At 44.0% G+C, this 25,296-nt stretch overlaps 1 protein-coding gene across 1 annotated transcript; it reads left to right on the top strand.

Annotated features, from left to right (window-relative positions):
• The first annotated feature begins 1,093 nt into the window (after nucleotides 1–1,093).
• On the top strand, nucleotides 1,094–24,731 carry LOC310997741 (protein FAM53B-like). The gene is made up of 5 exons (XM_083987532.1): nucleotides 1,094–1,258; nucleotides 11,202–11,484; nucleotides 14,018–14,072; nucleotides 15,808–16,685; nucleotides 23,477–24,731. The coding sequence occupies exons 2-5, from the start codon at nucleotides 11,404–11,406 to the stop codon at nucleotides 23,828–23,830; spliced, it is 1,368 nt and encodes a 455-aa protein (XP_083843658.1). The 5' UTR covers nucleotides 1,094–1,258; nucleotides 11,202–11,403; the 3' UTR covers nucleotides 23,831–24,731.
• Nucleotides 24,732–25,296: the final 565 nt, after the last annotated feature.

Genomic DNA, 25,296 nt, shown 5'->3' with positions numbered 1-25,296 from the left:
TTTAAGCAAAAGGGAATTTGGAAGCATTTCTTTCTGTAATCTTTGATAGTTATTTCCGTCCTCACCATGTAGTAAAATAAAACAAAACTGTGAATCTTTCTTGGTTGAACTGAGCCGTAGCTACAGAACATTTACAGCTGTCAGCACTTTCATGGCTTTTGGAGCTGGCACATGTTTGAAGCTGCACTTTTATTCCACTCATAAGATTATAACCTATACGGGTTTTTGGATTTGATGCCACAGCCCACTGGCTGCCCTACCAGCATGAACACCAAGGCTTTCATTTTAACCTCTCAAGTGTGATTCTGCAAATATTTATGTTTTTTTCACCCCATCTCCGTGGAAACACGTTTGAAGGTCCCCTAATAGGATTTTCGTGGATTGATTGAATTACTGCACCATGTAGCACTGTGGTTTTCCATGGCAGGGGAGCCAATGTGGAAGTGGGAAAGACTTTAATGCTTTCAAGGGCATTTCATACACTTTCACACAATCCCTTTTCAGCAGTGACTACCATGTCTACACCACTGCATAATATAAAATCTCGCCAACAAGTAAATTTTGATCGATTTATCTAATTTTCCTAGGCTTTAGCTACTTGTCTGGGTCCTTGTTTTAAGTCCACCAGAGAGGGCTAGGAGCGAGAAGCAGTGTGTTGTGGAAACTTTTTGCTTAGTTAAGTTGTGTAAAGTAAACTTTTCCTAGTGGTACTGAGATGTCAACAGCGATTTGCATCATTAACAACAACGAAAGGCATAGTAATGAAAAAAAAAAAAAAAAAAAAGGAGCACATGAGTATTGTAAATGCCTTGGGGAGGATCGCAGTGGAACATACCAACTCGGAAGGGGTGTTCGTTATACCTAAAACTTCGAGTTATGTGTAGTGAACGCTGAAAATGTGTGTTTATTTTAATGAATGATGATTAATGACAGATTTCAATGAGCTGTAAACCAGACGATTACGGGGGGAAACCCTAATCGATCAGTTTACCACCCCCGTCTCCCTCCGACCGCCCCCCTCTGTCTGCGCGGTTGGTCTGTACGCGGATATTGTTACAATCAATGCTGAGAGCTGAAAGCAGCAGTGAGCTCTCAGCTGCTCGCAGTCCTGCTGGGTCCTGCGCTGGCCACGCCGAGCTCGTTGGCTGCAACTCCAAGAACCCTTTGTGATTTCTTTTGTTTTTAAAATTTTAATTTTTTCCCTCTGCCTTCTCTTTGTTGAAGATGACCTAACTTCGACAGAGCCTCTGCTGGCCAGGTAGTAGGGCATTTGTTCAGATACATGATCATTACAGCTGTGTTCAGGCATGCATCATCATGTTTCTTCTTTCTCTCATGTGAAGTTTACTTTGTTTGCTCATGCTGGGTTTTTTCCTCTCTGTGACTCAAACATAAGATGACAACATTAAGTTGCATTAGTTGTAATAGCATTGTGTCATTCAGTCCCTGCTACCTTTAAACCAGTGCACCCTCAAAAAAAGTGCAGCTTGTGGCAACTTGCACCTTTTTGTGGGTGTTAAATTATTGACTCCAGTTTAGTTATTACAACATTTCTGGTCTAAATCAGCTGAGGTGGAGTTTTTTTTTTTTTTTGCAAGTGAGTCCCAGCATCTGTATATGACAACATGTTTGCTCACTCAAGCCTGACCAACCTGTTGCTGCATCAAATAAGGTTCTTCTGCTTATGGGCTTTTCAAGGGGGTGGGGGAGTTGGGAGTAGAGGGGGGGTCGCACACAAGCTCTACGAGCCTGAAAACTCCCCTCCATCTATCACCCGGGCCCTCGTAATAAAGCTCGTGCTGTTGTCAAACAGTAGGCTACCTGTAGGTGGAGAAGGCAGTGCGGTTGCCCTGCAGCTCGTATTGACACAAAGCTCCTCACCACAGTCTGTGAGAGGAGATTGAGATACGCTCCGGGTGCTTTGAGTCACAAGGCCTGGTTGTGTATCTCTCACCAATCTCCACCACACATTCGGGGTTATGTTTCCTCTTGAAAGACTGATCTGCAATCACCAATTCTCTGCTTTTCTGAACACTTTCATTTTATGCTGAAGAGGTTGAAACTGACTGGGTGTCCTTCCTCTATTTTGTTTCTGTTGTATGGGCAGAGATATGAGACTGCATCCTTAGAGTCCAATCAAAATACACACTGTTATGACTACGCACCAGAGAGTCATACAATACACCACATTTATCTCATGACTCATTTATAAAACTGAGCTTACCTATATTGATAAGAGGTGATTACAAATAAATGAATCACATTTACAGTGTGTAAAGACTTTGCCCACACTAAGCCTCAGAACTGTTCTTATAGTTTCTATTTATATTTGGTGGTTGTGTCCTAATCACAGGGAAGGCGTCATATATTCATATTGCAACTACTTTATTGCCTGCTTGGCTCAGAATGAAAGTGGAGCACCATGGCTGTGTGTGCAGTCTTTAACAGCTTATTTGTCAGCATTGTTTCCCTTCTTTTGTAGGTTAGGAGGTAACTGTCGGTGCTTATGTTTTGCCCTTTCTAATATTGCACGGCAGTTGGTTGATCTTTGTGGACACCATAAACAAAGTACCACGAAGAACTGGTTTGGTACCAGGGTACCCTAATTGAAAATACCTGGAAATGTTTCCTGCTGCCGCCATAGCAGCGGTTGTCCTTGACTCTCTGGGATGGATGGCTGGTTTGGTTAAACTAAACAAGAAATGTCAGTAGTAGCTGTGTCAAGGATCCTGCAGAGAAAACCCTCTCGCCTTAATGCGAAAAGTGTAGCTGAAATTCAGGTCGGAAGGGAAGCGGAGAGCAGGGCAAGGATTTCACTACATGTCAGCTCTAGTGTCTAATTACAAAGGGGATGTTGATAAGGGTGCCTCACAAATACTGGCTCAGAGGAAACCTGTTCTGAGCGACTTCAAATCTGCCTCTCCTGGTTTTGGAGGATCACGATGACTGCTAACCTTGCTTTGATTTCCAAAATAAACCATCGCTGGAATGTCACAGCTCGGTGTGAACAAGCATTTACAGCTATCAAATGTTATCATGTGAGTCTGCAAACGTGTTGTTTGCAGTACCTGTTGATTTTTATCACATGAGGAGCGGGCTGATAGATACTGGTGCCAATACCTGAGTTTCTGCTCTGTGCAAAAACTATGTGTTTTGACTACAGCAAAAAATATCATTTAAATCTGTACATATGTCATTACTAAGTAAAAAAAAAAAGTTTAGATGGCAGTTTTTATATGTTATAGGGAATATTTGGTCTTTATTCTGAAAGAAATTTTGGCCCATTATCAGTGAGTAACAATTCCATCACATTGACTGATTATCACTTTTTCTTTAGTGGAGCACAACTTGATGCTCTGCACTTGTACCCAACAACAGCTCTGGCATTGTCAGCCTGCACACTCGTTTTGGACATACTATAGACATAATTTATGGAGGCAATTAAGGCCGGTGGGGTTTTTAAAGGGGATCGCTCTGCGCTCCAGTGTGTGCTTAAGACGCTCACACTGGCAGTGCCTTTGTGTCGCAGGCAAAAGGCCCTATTAGAGCTCCATTCTGTCAGTGCGCAGCTGTGTGCCTGTGTGCTGAGCGAGCCACTGGTCCATTCTCCGTCTGTGTGTACAACTCTCACTCAGTCCACACACTGACGCACATGCTGCCACTTTCCTCACTATGTCAGTTTTTCTGTTGTTTTGCCTTCTGTGTATTTCAGTCTCACGTTTTTTTTTCCTCCTTGTTTTTTTTTTCGCTTCTGTTTGTCTTTCTGTTCCTCTAATGCTGTGGCTCTCTTTTCTTTCACTCATTCTCTGGCCTGAGGCATTATGCAAAGCTATCAGAAAAGGATTGTTAGCCATGCCTGTCTGTGCCTCCATGCTACTCTCTGTTCATTTCAGAGGCTTCCCTTTCTTCTCTGTGACCTGCAGTCATAACCGCTGCTGCCTCAAACGTAGTGAAACTCGTTCCACTTGGCTGTAGGGAATTAAAAAAAAAAAATACTTTGGTTGTTTCACAGTATGTTTTATTTCAATGCTGTTATTCATCATTTTGTATATTCCTTGCTCATTAACATGATAGATTTGTAAGTCTGGCGTCTCGACTCCCACAGAGCCAAAGACCTGCAGCTGAAAAGAAAAGAAAAGAGGCATTCTCACATACACCAGAGAAGCACTCCCCAACCCCCCAAGACAGGCACCAGGCTCTGCTTAGAGATGAAAAGCATTCTGGGATGTAGTGGGAAAGCTCCCATCAACACATCCCACGAAGATGTTTCTGTGTGGTAATAGTTAGGAATCACTTTTTTTGGGGTCTGGTATTACTTATTTACTTTTTAATCTTTGTCTGAGAAAAGTGACAATTCATTCCCATAGATTTGTTATGAGCCAGTCGATCATTACAATCCGACATGTGGCCCTTTGCTGCCTTTCAACGCCTCTTTCTCCCCAACTTCCCTGTCAGTCTCTCACTGTCTTTATCAAATTAAAGACTAAAACCAATAGCAAAAGTAACTTAAAAAAAAAAGTGGTGCAGAGAAAAAGGATTGTGTATGTGTCATAGTTCAGGTGAGCTAATGTTTTGTCTTATTGTTGCCTTGCCTTTTGATGTCCCCTCAGTTGTGAATGGCCGTAGCTGACATTCTTCTGATGGGCTTCTCCTCAAAATGGCAGCCGTCACGTAGCTCCTGTGTGAATCACGTTGATGTGGATCACCAGTCTGGTGGAACAATACCTCAGTTACGTCCCTAGGAAAAAGAGAAATGAAAGCTAATGTTTGTGTTTGACACAGACAACCCAATTTGATGTATTTATAGAAGTGGTTTTCCATAGTTGTGATAAAACACCCAGCTTCCCCTTCAAGATACACTATAGGTCTTACAGTTAAAGCGTTCCTCATTAAAACCTGCCACTTAGATCCAGAGGAAGTTGATCTTTGTGCAAGCCTAGGCTTGAGGATGGAGCCAGTGTGTCCTGACAATCCTGCCTGCACAAAGAAGGCCAGTGATCATGGGGAAGTATGTCATAACTCCTGACTGCTTTGTGCCATGGTATATTGTTCTAATTGGTTCACAGGAGTCGGGGTTGAGTCTGTCAGCATGTTTTACATACACCTGCAGGTTATTTCAAACAACGGCACAAGACTGAACACCAGCAAGCAGCAAGATTTGCAACCAATTAGCTTCCTGGCAGAGAATCAGCTGATGTCAGGAAGCAGATTTAGGATGGTGCAGACGGAGATGTTGCTGAAGTGTTGCAATAGAATAGCTTAGTTTAGCCAATTTTAGTCTGGATACTCTTCCTCCTACTTTATTATTGACGAGTTTATGGATTGTAAACCACAGTTTAGTCAGCCGTAGAGTCAAGGTGTCTTCCTGTTCAGCTCTGAAGAATAGAGAACTCAAAAATATTTTTAATTTTAAACTATTTTTAGCCTCATAAACAGTAGCCTATATGATGTTTAAGTGAAAACACCCAAAACTGCACCACATCTGTTGATTTGACTTGCACTGGGATATTTTGCACCCCGCTACACACACTATGCTGAGCAGTCAGAGGGTCCATATGGTGAGCTGAGCCCCCTTGTGAATGAATGAATGGGCTGAAGGAATGCTGCTCATAGTTTTCTTTCTGACAGTCCCATACACCCATACACACTCTCAACCCCCCATAATGCACAGTTTCAGCGTGGCATTATGTAACAGCACAGCAGCAATGTCCCGTTATTGGTTGATTGGTAGTGACAACCTGTATATAACATCACTTGCTTATACAACGTAGGAGTGGTCCCTCTTATTGGGCCGAGCAATTGCAGAGGATTGCAAGCAGCACTGGAGGCTCCCATGTAATGTATCCCTGATGGATTAGGGCTCTGGTTAGTGTGTGCAGAACAGAACAGGCACTCATGGATAATGGAAGAAACCACGGGCGGAAAGGCAGGGATTGATAGAAGAGGGGGGGGGGCAGTGTAATTAGTGGGGTACCTGATGTATGGAGAGCCATGGCATGCGAGGGTCAGTCCAGGGGGCAGGAGGCCCCATACCTTCCTGAAACACTGAACACTGAACTGAAACACCTGATGCTACGCCTGTCAAACTCTTTATGATTTCAGCTAAGCCAGTCCTGGTCTGAGACACACGGGTCGACCTGGACTGGAGTGAAATTCAGACTGCATAAATGGAGAAGTTGTGTCATGATAGGAGGTTGTTCAATAGTCCAGTTTCCTATAACAAACATGCACACTGATAAAGACTTGATAGTTGTGCCGATATTATTCTTTAGTTGCAGGGTGATGTCTGCTTTTTTAGACCAACAGTTGTCACTGTTATGCTTTGTTTTGTATTTGGTTTCTATGGCTACCTATTAAATTCCTTGTAACGGAGTACTTCTTAGCAACTGTTTCATAAAATAAGTCAGAGAGAGACTGGTCACCAGAAATATCCGAGAGAAAATCTTCCTGGATTGATTTTCAGTTGAAAAAATGCTTTGATTCTCGGTGCTGTGACCAGATGATTTGAAGTTACATGTTGTTCCTGAGTTATCTGCTCTCTGGCAGTAAATGCAACAATAACTGATATGATATGCTAAGCTATTCTTATCTTAAAACTATCACAGTAAAGTAAACATTGTGTTGGTGATGAGCCGAGTCACTTCTTACTTAATGGTGGAGCTTACTTACAGTAAATGGTAATGTAAAATGATGGTGATTATGGCACTAGTGTGTAATTAAACAGAAAGCCTTGATGAGTGAGTCTGTGCGACACTGACTTTGTGTAACAATGCGTTGAGGATGTCACTCAGGTTTTGCTCTCTGCATGCATTCGGTAAAGTCCGTGCCTTCCACACCCAATTCAGCGACGGCATGTGACCACAAGGGAAGCGGCACCCGCGTATACCACAAAGGGAAGTGAACTTTCATATGGGTGTTGTGCTAGTGTGTCTTCATGCCAAGTAAGCAATGCGAACAACACTAGTATTAACTGGACTGTCAGGTTGCCTTGTGAGAAAAGGCCTCAAGAAGTTCTTTGAGTTATGATTCCAGCTTCTGTTGTCTTTTTACAGAGCTGTTGTTCCTGGTAACACCTCCTATTTCAAAGTAAAAAAAAAAGTGAATGATCTTTTTAAATTGCTCATTAAGTAGAGACTTTAAGTGCTGGTTGTATTTATGTAAAGGTTGATGGTCACTGTCGTTGGAGAAACGATCTGGGGAATCTGTAGCAGAAGGCCAGAACCTGGCTACTGACAACGCGTAAACTTTGACTGAATGAGCACTTCATTGTTGATGCACTTCTGAAGATCTAGTGGTGTGATGGCGTGTTGTTTTTGGCCGGCGTTCCCCTGCCAGTGGGTACTAGGGTGATGGCCAGAGGATTCAGTGGTATGTCTTGACCTCCCTAGGACCATTTTTACGACCTCGGCCGCATTATATGAAAGAGGGGTGGCTGTGTGTTCACCCTGAATTAACAATCCACACCGCAGACTTTCACAAAGGAATGGCTCTTACTTTTATTCAATGGCAACTACAAAAAACCTGAGTGTGCAAAACTTTTCCTTTTGATGTTTTAATTTTGTTTCCCATGTGAACGTCCAGCTTCTTGCACCGTGAAGTGTGTTAGAACGCACAGCCTGTTTGATTAGAGAAAACTATAAAAGCGAGAAAATGAGTTGATCACTGACTTTTAACCTTTTCAAATTAAGAATCTTAAGTTTTCCACTTGCGTCACCCACACAGTGTTTTGTTTGTTCGGTGCTCATCGTTTCATTGGTATGAAATGAGTCGCTTTCCTCTCAGCTGCAGCCACCGATCAAAGTCTTGACACCAGACGCGCTCTGCACAAGTATGCAGTTACCAGAGCCAATTGGTGATGGACACCAAACACCCCGTCACAGAACTTTAGGGGGCCCCAAATAGGCTTCTATTCATCTGCCTGTACAAATCACAGCCTGGGCAAAGAGCCATATTATCTTAGCTGCCCTTTCTAGTGCCCTCCTGAGTCACTGGCTATTGTGAGCCAAGAGCTGCTGCCTGCACCCCGGCATACACAAATCTGACCAGAATTAACATTAGATTTGAGTCCACCATGGAGGTCAAATTTGGCTACATGGACCTTGAATGTTTTATAGGCCCAAACAATAACATGGTCTCCTTCAGTTTCGTCTCAGTCAAATGTTGAATGAATGAAACCAAATTTGACACAACACTGCAAGTCTATACATCGCCTCTTAGACATTTGCGTGGGATAGGCATTACTGAAAGTAGGATGACTATGATTACACCACTTGCTGGGTTGTCATTGATCTGTGCTGCTGACTTTCAAACTGGAAAATCATGGCAGCTGGCAGCTGTCCTTAAAATGTCAAAATCTATTTACCTGAATCAATCCTTAGGCAGAAATAGAACATCCAGTTACAGGGACACATGCATCTGGACATCTGTAACACCTTGTTTAAATTACATATACAACATTGAGAAGCAGTAAATCAATTTGTCATTGTAGCCACTCCCTTTTGTGCACTGATCGTTCTGTTTTTTTTCAGCAAAGGATGTAGAACAGAGCTTGTGGGGTTTCGGCTGGTTTCATAAGACTATATTTAACAGCCCACATAATGGAAATTGTTAGAGCCTGACCCATCAAACCTGTAGGTGGTGTCTGGCAAATTGATTTCTGTCTAGATTTTCTTTTTAGTGGGACAGCAAGTCAAACAATACAGCCTTTTAATAAGCAGTGAAAGTCTTATCTGATCAGTGGAGGCTCCACAGTTCCCTCTCCATTAAGCTCTGGTTTCCCCATCATGAGGAGTCGCTTCATTAAGTAAGCATGGATCGAGGGTTGAATTCACACTCGGCCTGCCCTCTCCCATGACCCCACTTGCCAGTCACTGTGCGCGCACACGAGCGCAGGTTAGCATAAATAGTCATGCACGTACAGACACACATGCACACACACATCCATTCTCACTGTGGAGGTTGCCGTCTCAGCCCGGCAGGAGCACCTCACACTTCCTAACTGCATCAGTCAAACGGCAACACTGTAACAACCTTTACACATAACCGTCATGCTCCTCAACTCGCGCACAAACCCCGTTACATCGCCGCGCCCATTACTCACTGTCAGTCCTAATCAGTAAAGTAATCTGCAAAACTGATCAAGAAGAACATTCCCTTCTCCTCCGACTCCCACCACCAATACCAGCCCCTCTCGCCTGCGGAGGCCCAGTTGTGCTCCAATGACTCTCCAGGATAAATGGAGATAATGGGAGTCATATGCTAGCAGTTGGTTTGGGGCAGGCCTACATGAAACATTTATAGTCCTCATGTAGTCATGGGGCTGGAGAAGAGGGAAGGGATAGAGATGACATAGTAAAACAACAAGATATGACTAGAGTGGTATACAACTGCTTTATCTAACCCCTGTGTGAACAACCCCACCTCTGTGTTTTCTTTTATAGTATGCCATTTTTACTGTGCACAAGTTTCTGTCATTTACTACCCAGCGTGCACTTGCATCCGTCTCTCCAAAGGATGTTATATAAGTGCAGCGACCCTTTCCTAACACGAAACCGCATGTTGAACGCCGGGCAAGGCTAACATGGTCGGTAGGCCTGGAAGATCCATTAGCCTCATGTGTTGCTCCACAGCAGAAAGCTGTCATTAGCCAGCACTTGATTGGGGGATCTGAACCATGCTGGTACTCTCTAATTCAATGTGTCAGTGTGTTCGGTGGTTGGCTAATGAAGGAGAAAGGCTCAAGCCCAAGGTCACTGCAGTTATTCCTACTTTTGTCCTCCTCCTCCACCACCACCGCCCCCGCACCAGGGGTAAAGAAAGCGTAACTGAACCTGCCCATGATTTACTCAGATCTTCCCCATGCATTATGTAGCATCAAAACGTCTGAGCAGAGCAGACATGACGGGGCATGTTTGTCCATCTGCCTTCCATATAACTCCCTCTGAGGGTTTTAAGAGTAAATGTCATGCTCCTGCAGTTACTGTCTGTGCTTTACCATCTGTGTGTGCAGGCAGTCAATGCAGCAACCGCAAGCTCCATATATGTTCCTTTTCTATTCATGTGTCTTCTTAGCCACTAAAGCACTCACATGATGCGGGTGATGTCGTTTTCCCAGATTAGCCAGACTTTGCTTTCTGTTACAGTATGTTTACTTTCCCATTTGTTCAGTGGATTAAGCTGACGTGCAAAACATTCTATTATTTATTTACAGGCGTAAGGAGACAGTTTTTCCATATAGAAGCAAGCATGTATGTGACTATAAATGTTAGGGTGTTAAAGAAATGAATGGAAAAACATAAATTACTACTCCCTCTTTTCAACCTATGTATATGTGCTGTGAAATAATCCTATTCATTTGATTTTTGCTGGTGAAAATTGATCCCTGGCTTTAAAGAGAGGAGAGAGAGGCAATAAGGTTCAAACAAGAGCTGGTTTTACATGTACTGTATGTAATTATGTTCTCTCGTACCTTACGAAATGAGTGATTGTAACAAATATTTCACAATATACAATAAAGCATGCCCTACTTCATTTATGGTTAAATGGAAAGTAGGCTACTGCTGTATTCGCCTCAGTGAGGACACACCATTACTACGGCAATTTGGTTTCACTTCCAATTAGGTTTGTGAGAAATTTTTGTAGCAGCAGATAGACCAATTCACAAAGTACTTCATTTAAAGATCCCCTCCAGACATGTTTTAAGACATATTTTAATTCTGACTTTTTTTTATGTGCATCTGGTATGTTGTTTCCCCCCACAAAATAGTGTGTTCAAATTCTTCAGTGTTCCTCATTTAGGACTTGAATCTATGAATACTCAAATAATATTGATTTCAAAAGTTTAATTCTCAGACGTTTTCTTGAGAGAAAAGTCTGCTCTTAGTGTCTGTGCACTGATGTCTGCATGGTGCTTGTGTGAGAGAGAGCACCAACTAAACAGCTTAGTAAAGGAAAAGGCACTGTAGCCTAATTGCAGTTTGCATGCATCTATCCACATGTCTTATTTATAGGGATTTTAGATGAGCTGTGTCCCAGACTGTTTTTTTCCACCTCTGCCTTTGTGGCAAAGTGGAAAAATAAATACATGATAAAATCTGCCCTGTAATGGTCTGTTGTGATGAGATGACACGGTTTTAAACCTGCGAAGAAAACTTTGAGCGTCAATATTTATATTTTCCTCTCTTCTTATCTCTTTCCCTTAGACATCTTCCTACCTCCACCACCACCACCACCACCACCACCACCATCTTCAGCACTTTGAGGGCTGCTCTGCAGATGGGAGGTCACGAACCGGTCGTCTGCTTTGCTCAAATGCACTATCTGCCCTCCACCCTCATCTAAGATGGCTGCCCGTGGCCCTCTTCTCCTGCACCCAGACAGATCGGAGCAGAGCTGCGTGCTACCATGGTGATCATTTTATCCAAAACACTGGAAAAGAAGAAGGGTGTCAATGATGTAAGGTCCAAGAACACCGAGAGACGGCTGGTGAGAGAAACTTAATCTATACACACAGTCACACACACACAACAAACAGGTTGTTAGTTATTATAGACACAGTGTTTTTACATGCTGGGTGGTATAGTATCCAAAATGATGAATATGCAATCATACTATAAAGTCAATGCACCTCAATGCCACTCCTGCCACTGGTAGTCACTTGGACACAGTGAGCGAGGGCGCCAACACCACACCACAAGCTGCTAATCTGCAGTCGGCTAATGGTAGTGAGTAATTTTATATTTAGCTGTGTGTTTATCTTTTATTAATGTCCCCTTTTCTTGTATTGGTTGTTTAAGCTACAGCCTGGTGAGCAGAGATATCAATTTCATTTGTGTGTGTTCAATAGCATGAGATTTGCTGCATGATTAGCCTAGCTTAGCGTAACAGTTGAAAGCAGGAAGCTAGTTAACACAGCCAAGTTAAAAGTTAAAAAATAAAATAAAATAGGTAGTATGACTTGGGAAAAAAAACATTTTTACAGCTTGTATGTTGTGCATTTAACATAACAGAAAACAAAGCAATGGTAGCCTATAAAAGGGAGTTAGCTTGCAGAGGGTATGGTTAGCTAGTAGCCGATGATGGTGATGCTTGGGTTCACAGTGATGTTAATGCAGTGTGTTAATTTGGTGGTTTCTGGAGGATTTGGATGACTTTCTGTCTATTTTTGTTTGATTTTTTTTTTTCTACAGAAAAGTCAGCCAAAATATTTCCATGCTTCATATTTAAGATTAGGCCAAACATGCAACATGCATCTGTAGGCAGTTGACAAATAAAAATAGATAAATTAATGAGCAACAAACACAGATGCCTTTGAAGGCCTTTGAGCATGAAAAATTATGTGAATCATACTGACTGAACACATATGGGACATGTTGGATTGTCCACTATCATCTCTCTGAGACAGCAAATGAGACTTGTAGGCTACAATCTCTGTCTATACTGCTGGACCAAGATGAAACTCGTACACCCTCTTATTTGACGGTGTTTCCTAATATGTCAATGTTCTTTTAACATTTAATTTCACCCCTTGCCCAACGTGTTGCAACAAGCTTATAATGACCTGAGAAGCAGCATGTTCAGTATGTTGCGTTTTTGGGAGGTTCCTCCTAAGAACTATTTCCTTTTTCGCAGACAGTACGCTTTGGTTTCAGTTCAAGTAATACACAAATACACATTTACATTTTATTTTTATCACCAATCCCCTTAGTTGGCACAATAGAAGAACTGTGTAAAATCTGTAATCTGATCATAGCTCTCACTCTTCCAGTTGTTGTTTCCTCTATAAAATCTCATTTTGTCTCTGTTGTCTCTGCAAAAACTAAACACAACCTCCAGCCTCTCAAGTTATGGTGAATCAGAAGAATTCTTTAACACAGATAAACATCAAGATGTTTTTGGTAAGACAAGTCTAAGAGTCCCTGAGCAGTATCCTCCAAATTACATTCTTTTATGACCTTTAGAGCCTCACCAGGTCTTGACATCTCTTCTACACTATTGTAGATATCAACTGCAAGCAAAAGCAATCAATGTAGGAATTATTTTGATTTTCCTGTGTTGATATGGGTCAGGGTAAATGTCACTTTTTTGTTGACTGGACTGATTGTACTTGTAGTCCCCTCCCAAGTTATGACCTTTTATCTTGGAATTTATACTCTACTGTACATCTCAAGAGTAATTTTTTTCTGTCATGATAATGACCTAGAGATGAGTCAGAGCTACATACTATGACATTCATCTTTTGTCCTTTGTGTTGACTGTCTCCACCCTGTTGTAATTAGTGGTTTATGAAAAGCATAGGTGTCAGACTTTACGACGTATGGTCCCTAAATAACCTTGTTCTATATAAAAACTCAAACATAACCGGTTTGGTGTCATGTAAGGAAAATATCTATGGCTCCTGAGCTGCTAAATCCTCCTCTGTGTTTGCTATGTGCTATTTTCTGCTGAGCAGGTAGCAGACAGATGGTTTATCAGAGCGTTATTGGTGAACACATCAGCCCATTTCTGCAAACGAGCCTGACAAGAGCAATGAGCATGAACCAAAACAATAAAGTTGCAGGCTGTAAAACTAAACTGTGAGCTAAGAGATGCTGTAAAGCTCCATGGAGCTGAAGAGGGAAACTGCAGAGTCTGCATTACAGGCACCTTTCAACTGAGATTATAAAGAAATTGATTAGTGCAGCTTTTAAGTAAGCACTTCAAAGATGTATCTGGTTGAGGTGAAGTTATTTTAGCCATTTTTATACTATTTGGCTGTGAAAGTGAATTTGCAGCATGGTTTATGGTGAGATAAAAGGTGAAAACTCAACTGAAGTGCAAATAGCTTTGCACTTGAGTAAATATACCTCTTTACTTTCCATCTGTGGTTTACTATGTTCCTGGTCTACAGGGGTATTAAACATGCAGAACTGATACCTATATTCTCATTTGGTTGTGGTGTGAAGGGAAACATTTAGACTTTTGGTTTACTCTGTAACTCCCTGACTGTCGGCCCTTCTGTTTGCCCGCCCCTCCACAGCGTGAGCTCCACACCATGAGCAGAGGGACCACCCTCTTCTCCTGTGGAACTGTGGGTGAGTCATCTCCATTCATGACATTTCTGTTTGTCTTTAGGCTACTTTTTTTTTTTTTTTTTTGGCCTTTGCTTCCTCTTTTTCTTGCAATAAAACCTCTCGTCTGTCTGTTCTTTGCATTCGCTCAACATCTGGACAGAGAGCCGGTTGAGGTGGGATTCCTTTTTTGTCAAAACATAATTTCACAAATGTAATGGGATAATGGGTTGCCCCTCTGATTCCTTGATAAATTGAACCATGAAGGTGCGTGACCCCCCCTACTATAACCGTCTCATTGTTTATTCCCTCTGTCACATTCAGTCTCTCACTTCTCCCTTTCTTCAGCTGTCACTCATCCCCCTCTCATGATCAGGGTGCACCTGCCTCCACACAACGTTGCACACCGCTCTCATGGGAGTGAACTGTAATTGAATATGCTGTTGCCTATGTCAACAATTTCCCTCTGGCTCTGTTAGTGTCGCAGTAATTACCCCCTGTGTTAAAAGACATGCTACTGTAAATACAAGCCACTGCCCCCTCCACCCCCTCGCCATCACTCCCTGTCCTCTTTTCCTTTTGAGCGGAGGGGGGGCTGACGTCACAGGGAGGGGTGTGGTTGTATCGTTTCCAGTCTTAATGTTGCAGTTAACATTGTCTATCGTGTCTTGTTAGTTCACCCAGCACTTGAGTCACTTGCTTTCAAAGGGTGGCTTTTTGAAGTTCATCCCTTTCTCCCTTTGTCGAGTTGTTTTCCTAACATTCCTGTCAGGTCGTCACTGTAGCCCCCGTACATTGTTTGTCCGCCCAAAACAATGATTTCCGTCCACCAGTCTCTGAGAGAGCACGCCAGAATTGGAGGCAAGTATCCCAAAAAGGATGGGATTTGGATCAGCGCATGGGTCCTTTTTGCCAAAATCGTCAAGCCACTATGGCACTTTACTGTAGGTGTATTATCTCCCACAAGTGCGTGATAGACTCCTTTGTGCGGATGGTGGGACAGCTGGCGAGTCGTACCGCTTTCCGATGCATAATCCTGCTCACCACTTGACTAATGGGACCGTCTTTCCAACTCTTTCACTGGCTGATTCATTTATCAGCAGTCGTGCAGGTCCAGGTTTTAAGTATTCAGGAATGTGGCCTCTGGAAGAAGCGTTCATAACCTTTAGTGAAATGACGTCTGCAAGACATTACAGATCTTCATAATGAGCACCACAAAATACTTGATAAATAAGATCCAGCTTCTCCAGACCTGATGTCTTAAAACCCATTTAGAATTAAATATCAGGTTTTAAACGCCACTTTGCTTGAGGAAAATGACTCACGTTCTTTACATCTCGCTGTCAGTTCAGCCTTTGGTTTCTGGCTTTCAGCTCGGTTACAAATGAGCAGTTCTGGTTTGCAGCTGTGCAGCTGCAGTGTTATTTCCTCAAGGCTCAATCCTGTCATTCCTTTGAAAACAAATGACTGATGACAAATTATTTTATTCCTTTTTTGAAATGCACCAAAACTCGTAAACTTCTGTTGATTTTTGTGCTTAGTGGTGTATTGCTGCCCTTAAGTGTGTGTTCAGTGTGTGTTCAGTCTGCACTCAGCAGACAGTTGTCTCCCTTTATTTTCCAAACATCTCCTCTTGCCTTAAGCGTGTATCCTGCCTGTTCGTGCCTTTGTGTCATTTAAAAACTTCATAGCTGCTGTGATCATGCAAGGGAGATAATGAGGTCACAGAGAGTGAGAATGTATGTCTTGAACATTGCAGAGGCAGATAGGTGGCTGGACCTGGGGCGGAGCTGTGCCATCCAGCAGAGAGCTCCATGCCAGTCCGGCGCCACCCTGGAGAGTCTGTGGGATGTGATGCCTGAGCCAGGGAGCGGCCACTGGGCCAAGGAGCCAGGCAGCGCCACGGCTATCACCAGCCTGATAGAAGATCTCAGCCTCAGCCACAGCAGCGTGACCAGCCCCGACTCCCACAGCACGTCATCCATCACTGCACACTACACCACTACAGCCACCGGCCAGGCTCCCACGGCTCCCCCGAGCAAACGCCAGTGTCGCTCGCTGTCGTTCTCCGATGAATTCGGTGGGTTCCGCTCCTCCTGGAGGCCCCAGGGCTCCCGGGTGTGGACGACGGTGGAGAAACGGAGGTGCCACAGTGGCGGAAGTGTTCGGGGAGGAGGGGGTTTCTCCGGCGGCCACTTTCCCATCATGCAGCGGAGCTCCAGCTTCAGTTTGCCCTCGCGCTCCAGCATCCCCTCAGACGGAGCCCTGGACTTACCGTTCTTCAACCAGCGACTGCCTCTCCACCCTCAGTTCACCGCCTCTCCCGTCTCCCCTACCTCTCCCTCTTCGCATCATCACCACTCCCGCCATCACCACTTCCTCCGGCCTCTCTCCCTCTCCCACGAGCAGATCAGCCTGCCGGAGCTCCAGAGGGAAGAAGCGTCGGAGGCCAGCTCCCCAGACTCCACCCCAGAACTGGGGAGGCGAGCCGGCCAGAGAGCCGGGGGTCCGGGGTGTCTGTCCCGGAGCAAGTCCCAGCCCTGCGTGCTAAACGACAAAAAGATTGGTATGAAGCGCAGGAGACCGGAAGATGCCCAGGAGCAGCGGCCCTCCCTGGACCTGGCAAAGATGACTCAGGTTAGCTGGAAAAGTTGAACACACACGGACACGCACAGACAAGCACACATACTCACAATCATGTGAATGTTAACTCATTAAATTTCACTCATATCACAGGGTTTAGGATCACTTACGTGCTCTGATTGAACATAAATCAGCATCGACTTATTGCTAATTTTGTTTTACGGCTGCTAAATGGGCTCTATTGCACTTGGTTAAATCCTGGATCAATCGCTCTGACCACACAGACAAGTACCTTTTTGTTCCCGAGACCAAGTGGAGGTTCAAGAGATCCTCAAAACGTAACTGGGCCTTTCTCTCTCTGGGTCTGATCAGGGGCTGGATTAAATCAAGCAGAATTAAGTTTTCTGGGTTGTTGGTCCAAGGCTTCAGGGCTAAGTGATCTCAGGCCTCCTTCCTTCCAGCTCAGGGAGTGGCGCTCACTAAAGAAGCATTCCTCATGTTCGGTCACGCTGCCTAGCGCCACACTCTAGCAAGCCTGGCTCAAGTTTGTCATCTCATTTAGTCTGCTGGGTAAACAGCCTTTCCAAAAGTTGACCCCCCCCCTCAAAATTCATTTGATTCCTCTCTGCAGCTCCTACTGCATATTTTTATCTTTCATTCACTGCACTGCTCCGCCCCTCTGTCTACTGTAAAGGCATTTAGAGCACCCAAAGGTGATTAATAGTGGGGGGATATTTGGATGCATAGCACTCTGGATCTCTTTCCCTCATGACAAGAGTTTGTTTGTTCTTATATGAGATCAGAGGAAGCAGTGGAACAGCCAGAGAGTACAAATGACCTCCGGACAAACCCAAACCAAGAATAGAACCATAGAAGTATCTTGATAGCATGCGTTGTTTTGACACTTGGCAGTGCTCTGATGTTTTTACGAGGACCAAAAAAATCTTGATCTTGTATCACATCCTGCTTCATTAGTCATTTGAATGCACTTGAAATTGTGACTAAAAGTGACAGCAGCAGCAGCAACAGCAGCAGCAGCCACTGACATCACAGCCAACCTGTTCTGGATAGCCCAGTTTCCCTGCACTCATATGACAGGCTAAAATACCTCCTGTTCAGGAAATACTGTCCTTTTCCTTTTTCTTTTATTAGAACGTGCCATCAATTTATCCCTCCACCCTCCCTTCCTCTTCCCAAAGATTTGTGTTCCCAGCCTTTCACCCTCAGGACCTAGCCAGGGTTGGATCAACAGGGCTTTGGTAATGGAGCCTAGCGAGCATGTTTCCTCTAGTCATGCCAGCTGCTAAGAGGGGAAAAATCAAGCACGATGATCACACACGTACTCACAGATTCACAGACACACACACACATGGAGTCAGGGTTTTTTTTTTGGTTAATTCTAGTTGCGGCAAGGATTAAAACGCAGGAGCACACGTCAGCAGATGATTGTGAAAGTATCATCTGTTCTCAGTGACTAACTGGCTGAGCCATTGTTTCTCACCTCTATCTTTTCCTTCACAACTCAGTCTTAACTTGATGGTGGTCTCTTGATAATCCTGCCTGCCAGGGTAGTATTATGCCACATTAAATTAAATAACCGGGAAGTCCTAAACTACAGGCACAGGCACCCAGATTTGCATAGTTGTCGTGAGAAACCAGGTGGTTTGAGCCAAATGGAAAGGGGAAAGCTTCTAGCTGGCAAACTGTCTGGAAAAGGAAGCGATAGCGTGGAAACGAAGGGTTTGTTACAACTTGTGTCTTTTCAACTGAGGACTCAGCACGAAAGTTGCCATCAGGGTTGGGCATAGATACAATTGATTTATTTCTTTTTACAACCTCTTGTGAGAAGCTCTGCATGATTTGCACAAAGGGTTAATACAATGTCAGAATCACATCATACAGTATTTATGGCATTTTATTATTGTACTCAAGATGTTTCAGGACACACCTGATGTGTGAACTGAACTTTTTAATTGACCCACTCCTTCCCAAGAAGTGGGTGAGTCCCATCATAACACCCCCGCTTGGCCCCGTCTGACAGCGTAAATTAAGCGTTATTACTTCTCCTCACACCTACACATACACACTTCCTCTATTGTGCGTGAATGTGGAATACAGTCTAAAGTCCAGGTAAAGAAAAAGTAAAGCAATTAGCGCATGTGCATCTGTAATTTTCCAGTGACATTCGCAGCAGCGCAGATGTTTATTTCTTAATTTTCTGGACAATAAATACAAAAAAAAAGACAGTCTGTTGGTGGTTTAGGAGGTACAACAACGTGGGTCAACTCATAACAAGTCCCCAGTGTGTGTTGTCAGTGGAACATGGTGTAATTTGGCCTCTAGATTCCTCGACCACGTCAATGAAGGAGGGTGTGAATTCTGGGGATGCATGTCGTGCTAATCGGCTATAACTCTGACTACTGCGGGGATTTACGTGTGGTCACCCCCAAATTCCACGAATATACTCCCTGTCAGCCATGCGTATCAGTTCACTGCTCTGTTTGCTGCTTCATTTTCTTTCTGTCTTTTTTTTTTAAATTTTATCCCTGGCTGCCCTTCCACCTCGGCCCTTCGTTGTTTTTTCCTCTGCATAGCGAGCTGTCGGACTGGGAATGTTATCTTTTGATATCTAGGCCACTTGCTGATTGATTGTTGACGCAGCTCTCACTTTGCTTTTGAGGAAACGGCCAGTGTCCAGCGGCCCCGCCAGGCCAGATTCACTCGGATGTATGTTTGTCCTCGCGGCCTCGGTTGACAACTCCACTTGGATCATCCTCACCATTTTGAGGACAAAATTACAGGCTATCGTTGGCTCGGCTGTGTTCGCAGCAGAGGTGGTAAAAGGGGTCGTGTTGAGAGTGAGCGTGTGCGGTTGCCCGTGCGTTCAGGGGGGAAATGGCAGGGCAGAGAAAGGGTCTATTATTTCTGCAGGGAAGCTGGCAGACAAACTCCTCACTCCTCTCTATTAATATCTTCTCGCTGGTCCACGTTCGAGGCGCTCCGCTCATCCCCTCCTCTTTCCATCGCGCTCCATTCCTGGGATGGCAGACATGGTGATCATAGCTGAGTGTCAAGCCCCACAGGCCGGAGGGAACACCTAGGTGGGCGTCTGGAGGTGCGGCAGTCACCATGTTGTGCAGGGACATGATATTAACCCTCTCTGCTTGTTCAACCTTTGCTCAAAGCTAACCCTCCTGCATTTATCTCTTTTTTCCATCTCTTGCGAGGTATTCGCACGTATCTTTCTGCCACGCATTCTCTCTGTGGTACAGTGAACGCCAGACAAATGCACGGACTGAAGCAAAGGTGTTCACACGGAGACACCAACAGAGATAACTGATGCAGCATTGTGCAACTATGTAGTCTGGCTGTCAGGAATGAGTTAAGCATTCCTGTCTTTGCTTGCACCTCTGCCCTCTCTTTTGTTTTACAGTTGTTTGCTGTTGGAGGTCTGTTTGCCTCTCTCCCTCAGAGCAGTGGACGCCGGTGTTTATCTGACCTGATTTCAGCACAGAAATATATACTCATATCTTGAATCTATACATTGAATATATTGTACAGAGCTTGCACGATTCTTCTTCTTGTTGTTTTTGTCTCAAAGTCATAGTAAACGTAATTGTCTCAGGAAATCCGGGTGGTGGAGGTGTAGAAACACAAAGCAATCGTAAAAATATATACAAATACAGCAACACAATAAATAGTGGCCCCTTTCCTTCCCATAACACATACACTCACTCACACCCACACACACCCTCAATTAACATACAGTAGGCTACATGTACTTGAGATACCAACTCTGCATCAGAATTAGAGTCAGAAATGTTGCACCATACAAGTGTTGCACAAGAATTACTGTTGCACATAGCTCTCGCCAGAGAATCATCAAATCTTTTCTTGTTTTGTGGCCTTTTCCTTTAACACCCTGATCAAAAACAAAGGATCCTTCCTCTGCGCCGCGAGCTTGGCTGGGACCTGCTGTGTAGAAGGTGAGCAGGGTCACTGAGGATGTGCTCAGTCTTACTCAGAATGAGGTCTTTCCACAAACCAAGCGAGCGAGCGAGTGAGCAGCCGACGTCTGGTCACACCCAATGACTCTGCTTGCCATCTTGATCATGCGCTGCAACTTATCTCGGTGTCTGGTTGCGCATGTTACCAAATACACGAGTCAGGGCCAAAGGACAGGATGCTCCGAAGGACAGTCTCGTAAAACAGTTGCAATATATGACGATCGACATCGGTGTAGTTTTAAGAAGAAAATTTCATTTTAACTTTTCCATTTCTGTTTTCTCCTCACTCTCTGAGCGGGTGTTCAAATGAGCACATATAGACCTCGCTGTATATGCAGTGTGTGTGCTTATTTGTCTGTGTTGGTCCACAGCAGGACCTTTGCCATTGTGCTTAGCAGGGTGTTGTTTATTGTTTGCTCTAATTATCAGGAGGATATTTGCTTAACCTCTTGACTTGTGTTTGTGCTTCTCCCAGAGCAGCTGCCTTTTGATCCCATATTGTAGTCAATGTATTTACAGTGGACGTTTTGTTGTGTTTGCCATGAACAGGACTAAAGGCTAATACCAGAATAAGTTATAAGTATAAAAGAGTGTTGTTGTGTTTCTGCATGACCTTGGTGAAGGATTAAGAAAATGAGAAACTAGTCGTGCTGTTACAGAGTAATCCATCAGATCTCCTGAATGGATTAATCTGATAGTTTGTGGTATTTATGACTTGCATTTATCACAAATAGCTCTTTAATTGATTTGCACTCTTTCATTTTCCCTTTATCTCATTCAGACTCCACCTTCCTAACTCAGGTTTCAGACTGGGTATATGTGATACCCTGGAAATGATGTGTGTGTGTGTACTGGATGTAATGTGTAGCACAAAAGCCTTTTAATTTGAAAGATGAGTCATTCATCGGTTTAGTATCACAGTGTCAGATGATATTGTTTACAGTTTTTGTTTTGCTGTGTTGTGAGCGACTCTGCTTTGTTTTTCTACCACCAGTGCTCGACACATGTGTAACTCCAAACACAGCTCTGAGACCTGGGCTGTTAACGCACCACATGAACTAGAAGTGCAAACTTAAAGAGAGCTCCAACAAGTTTACGCACGACGCTCAGTTATGAGGCGTACTGCTCGGCCTCTGAAAACAATTATATAATGTTCTCTGTGGCTTTGGTGCAGCTTTTCTAAATTGGAAAAATAACCCTGATGGTGCCTGTAATGGTTTAATTAGAGACTATCTAGCTGCATTCTGGGAAATGCACTGTTCAGGGTTTTAGACCAAAAGTTAGAATGTATGTTTGTCGTCTTTTTAAAAAATGTTTATGTTCATCTCTGAACTGTGTGAAAATGAAATACTAAATCACTAGAATACTCCTTTAATCCAACTTTAACGTGTTAATCTCTCAGTCTGAGAATGATGAGATCAAAAAAACCAAACTCTTGGCTCTGGTAGTGACTTATGAGACATGACAGCGCCAAATTAGAGCCTACATGCATGTGTTTTGATGGTGAATATAGTTTATGTGTGTGTGTGTGTGTGTGTGTGTGTGTGGACCTAATCCATCTGGGTTGGGGTACATACTGTAGTAGAAATCCTACCCCACTCCCCCTGACCTGCCACCACACCCACCCAAATCCCAGTCAGCTTGAGTAGATTTTATAGAAAGCATATTGCGGAGCGACTGCCTCTGCCCCCTCCCTCCCTCCCTCCCTCCCTTCGCCTTTCCTTTCGTCTCCTCCTCTGCTGTGATAATTAGTAGTGGGGTAATACCGGGGGTAGAGCAGAGAAAGCCAGGGCTCAGAAATCCCCTTTTCCACTCCAGTGGGGTAACTACAGCGTGGGCCTCCCACCTCCTCACATGATGATCACCTCAAGCGTTTGCAGATGAACGCTCCTGCATCTAAGGAGCTAACATTTAAAAATCAATCCAGCCAAAGTCAGACAGCCAAAAATTCAGTGTTATAGTTTGGAGTTTGGATCGTGCTGAATCGGGGCGGGAGGGGGGGGGGTCTCTAAAGTGAGACTTAAGGAAGGGAGACTCCCACCTCATTGTAACAGGAAAAGCAATGTCCTAACACATGCTAGGGAACATTAGAGGTGTCTGTCATGTAAGCCAATGCTCTATAGAGGGAACCTCATCTCTATTCACCTCCATGCCTCCAACATCTGCTGCTGGGGCACTCCAGAGATCATTAACCCTTTCACTGCGCTGCATGGCTGCTTGTCTTTGTTGCCGAGAGGAATTCACGACGGAAAGAAAAGCATGAAAGCAAAACGGGAGACAACTACTTAGTGGATTAAATCTCTTTAAGGTCAAATGTAGGGAGCAAAAACCCTGACCGCATGTGGTCGTACATTCATTCTCCTAAAGAGCACACAACTACAAACCAGCATAACAACTGTGAATAACACTGGCTTGGACAAGAAATGTCCTCCACTACTCAGTGTTGGGTTTCCAGTCACAGTGGCCTACGGTGCAGTTTGAAACAAGATACCTTTGTGGCTTGCAACTCCTCTCAGTGTTTTGTGTTTTGTTTTCTCATAAGATCCAGAAGGTTTTATTTTCTGCGTGCGTTCTTCGATGACTCGTGTGTGTGTGTGTGTGTGTACTCGTGTGCTTATGTGTTTACATGCTCACATGCCAACGATGAAAGAGCAGGCCAGCTTTTGGCTGCCCGAACCGAAACCCAATCTCAAACTGACATTCTGGAAAACCCTGAGCCTCGAGTCCATTCGCCTCCTCCACACTCACAAACCATTCTTCTTTAATAGCCAGAATGTGAACAAGTGGTCAACAAACTAACACTTATCTTTTGTTTTTCTTTTTGTCTCTCCCATTCAGAAACTTCAGACTTTTCAGAGCTTGAGCTGCCCCGGATTCTCGGCCACGGACGTCTGCCAGTCAGGCCGACCGCTGCCCTTCCCCGAGACCTCCGGCCAACCAGATTCAGACTTCACCGCTGTGTCCGAGCTCGGACTGGAGTCGCGGCAGGAAGTCGCGGGAGATGATGAGGAAGAGGATTCATCCTACGAAGAGCTGGACAGCGATTCGGCTTGTAGCGTGGACTCGCGGCCCGGGTCCCCCATGCGCATCATGGGCGGTAAATGCACCCTCTGGAAGGGTGACTGTGGGACACAGAGGGACATTTTCCAGCTGGGGGGAGAGCTTGACCTCGACCAGATTGAACGAAACTGAACATTTTATAGGAAATTTTAAAAGACTGTGTCTGGACTGTGGTAGAGGGTATCTGGACGTTGACGATGGCTACGAAGAAGGTCTGTGAGGAAGAGGAAGAAGATGGCGTTTGTTTTGAAAGGGAAAAAAAAGGGAAGGATAAAGAAAGTGATAAAGATAATGAAGGATTGGGTATGTTGTTAGCAGCTGGTTTCTTAATGACACATTTGCCTTGAACATTCTTACTGTTTGAATCAAAAAGCCGTGACCTTAGTTGTTTTTTTTGTGAGGGGGAAGTGGCGGGGGGGTTATTCAGCTTAACTCAGGAGTGGGAAAGTGAGGGTTAGTCTTAAGAAAAAAAACCTCCCAGCCCCCACTGTCTTCTCAACCTGATGACCTTTCCAAAGTCGGCTAACTTTAGGTTTGTAGTACTGTAGCAGTAGCTGGGCTCTCCTGTATTTAGCTCCAGTTTGTTTTTCAGAGAAAGTGAAGTGGGGGAGTCAAGGATGGGGTGAAAAAGAAGAGAGGGGTAAACATGAGGGAGAGGTATCCCCTCACAGATTTACCCTTGACCTTCCTCATCCTCTTTATCTTTAGTGCACACATGAAAATCTGATTTTTTTTTTTTTTTTTTGCTGAATGTAGGCTCAATAAGCTTTACGAGGAGTTCGGATATTGACAGTGCCTTCTTTTGGATGCTTGCTCTCCCAGTTCTCTTCAAGACACTGGCCTCAATCAAAGCCACCATTTCTGACCTGTTTTTGTAGTTTCTTCATATGCAAATTGTATATTTGAATTTAACACTGAATCTCAAGTTTTCAGTCCTAATATCAATGTATATTTTTCTAAGTAACTGTTTTTTATGAGCTGTTTGTGAAGGAGCAAGAATACAAGGTCTTTCTTCTAACAGAATGGACATGAAATAAATTTACAACCTGCACTCATACTGTATGTCTGGTTCTATTTTCACTTATTAATGACTGCTTTGTGCTCGACGTGAGGTTTTCTGTAGAAGACAGATTTCACTTTTGGCAGATCAAAAGTCAGAATAAGCTGCAAAGTTTCCAGATACACTTTAGAAGTTGTACTCGCTCTCCCCCGCACTCACTTCCTGCATCACATTTCAGAAACACTGCATCAAAGCTCACTCATTCAAACTTCACTGCTTTGAAAAGTTGCACTGATGCAGTTTTGATGTCCTTTGGCTATGAGGCAAATTAACCAGCTATTTTCTTTTCACAGCGTCTATACCTAAGCTATTAACAGCTCTTGATGAACACAGCAGGTTAGGTAATAACATTTGTGTTATGCCCTGATGTTGCTCACCAGTCCCAAACAAAATGGCAGGAAGTCTAGACATTAAATACCCCTGGCCAGTAACCCAGCAGTGACCAGAGGAGGTGATGTCAGGAGAAAATGTCCCGGGACCTGTGAGGCAGACAGACAGACACGTCGGCCGTGCGAGTTTGTTCCTCCCTGGGATTTCC

Source organism: Trachurus trachurus, assembly GCF_905171665.1.
Source record: "Trachurus trachurus genome assembly, chromosome: 15".
Classification (NCBI taxonomy): Eukaryota; Metazoa; Chordata; class Actinopteri; order Carangiformes; family Carangidae; genus Trachurus; species Trachurus trachurus.
Note: the sequence above shows the minus strand (reverse complement) of the source record. Positions and strands in the feature narration are given on the sequence as shown.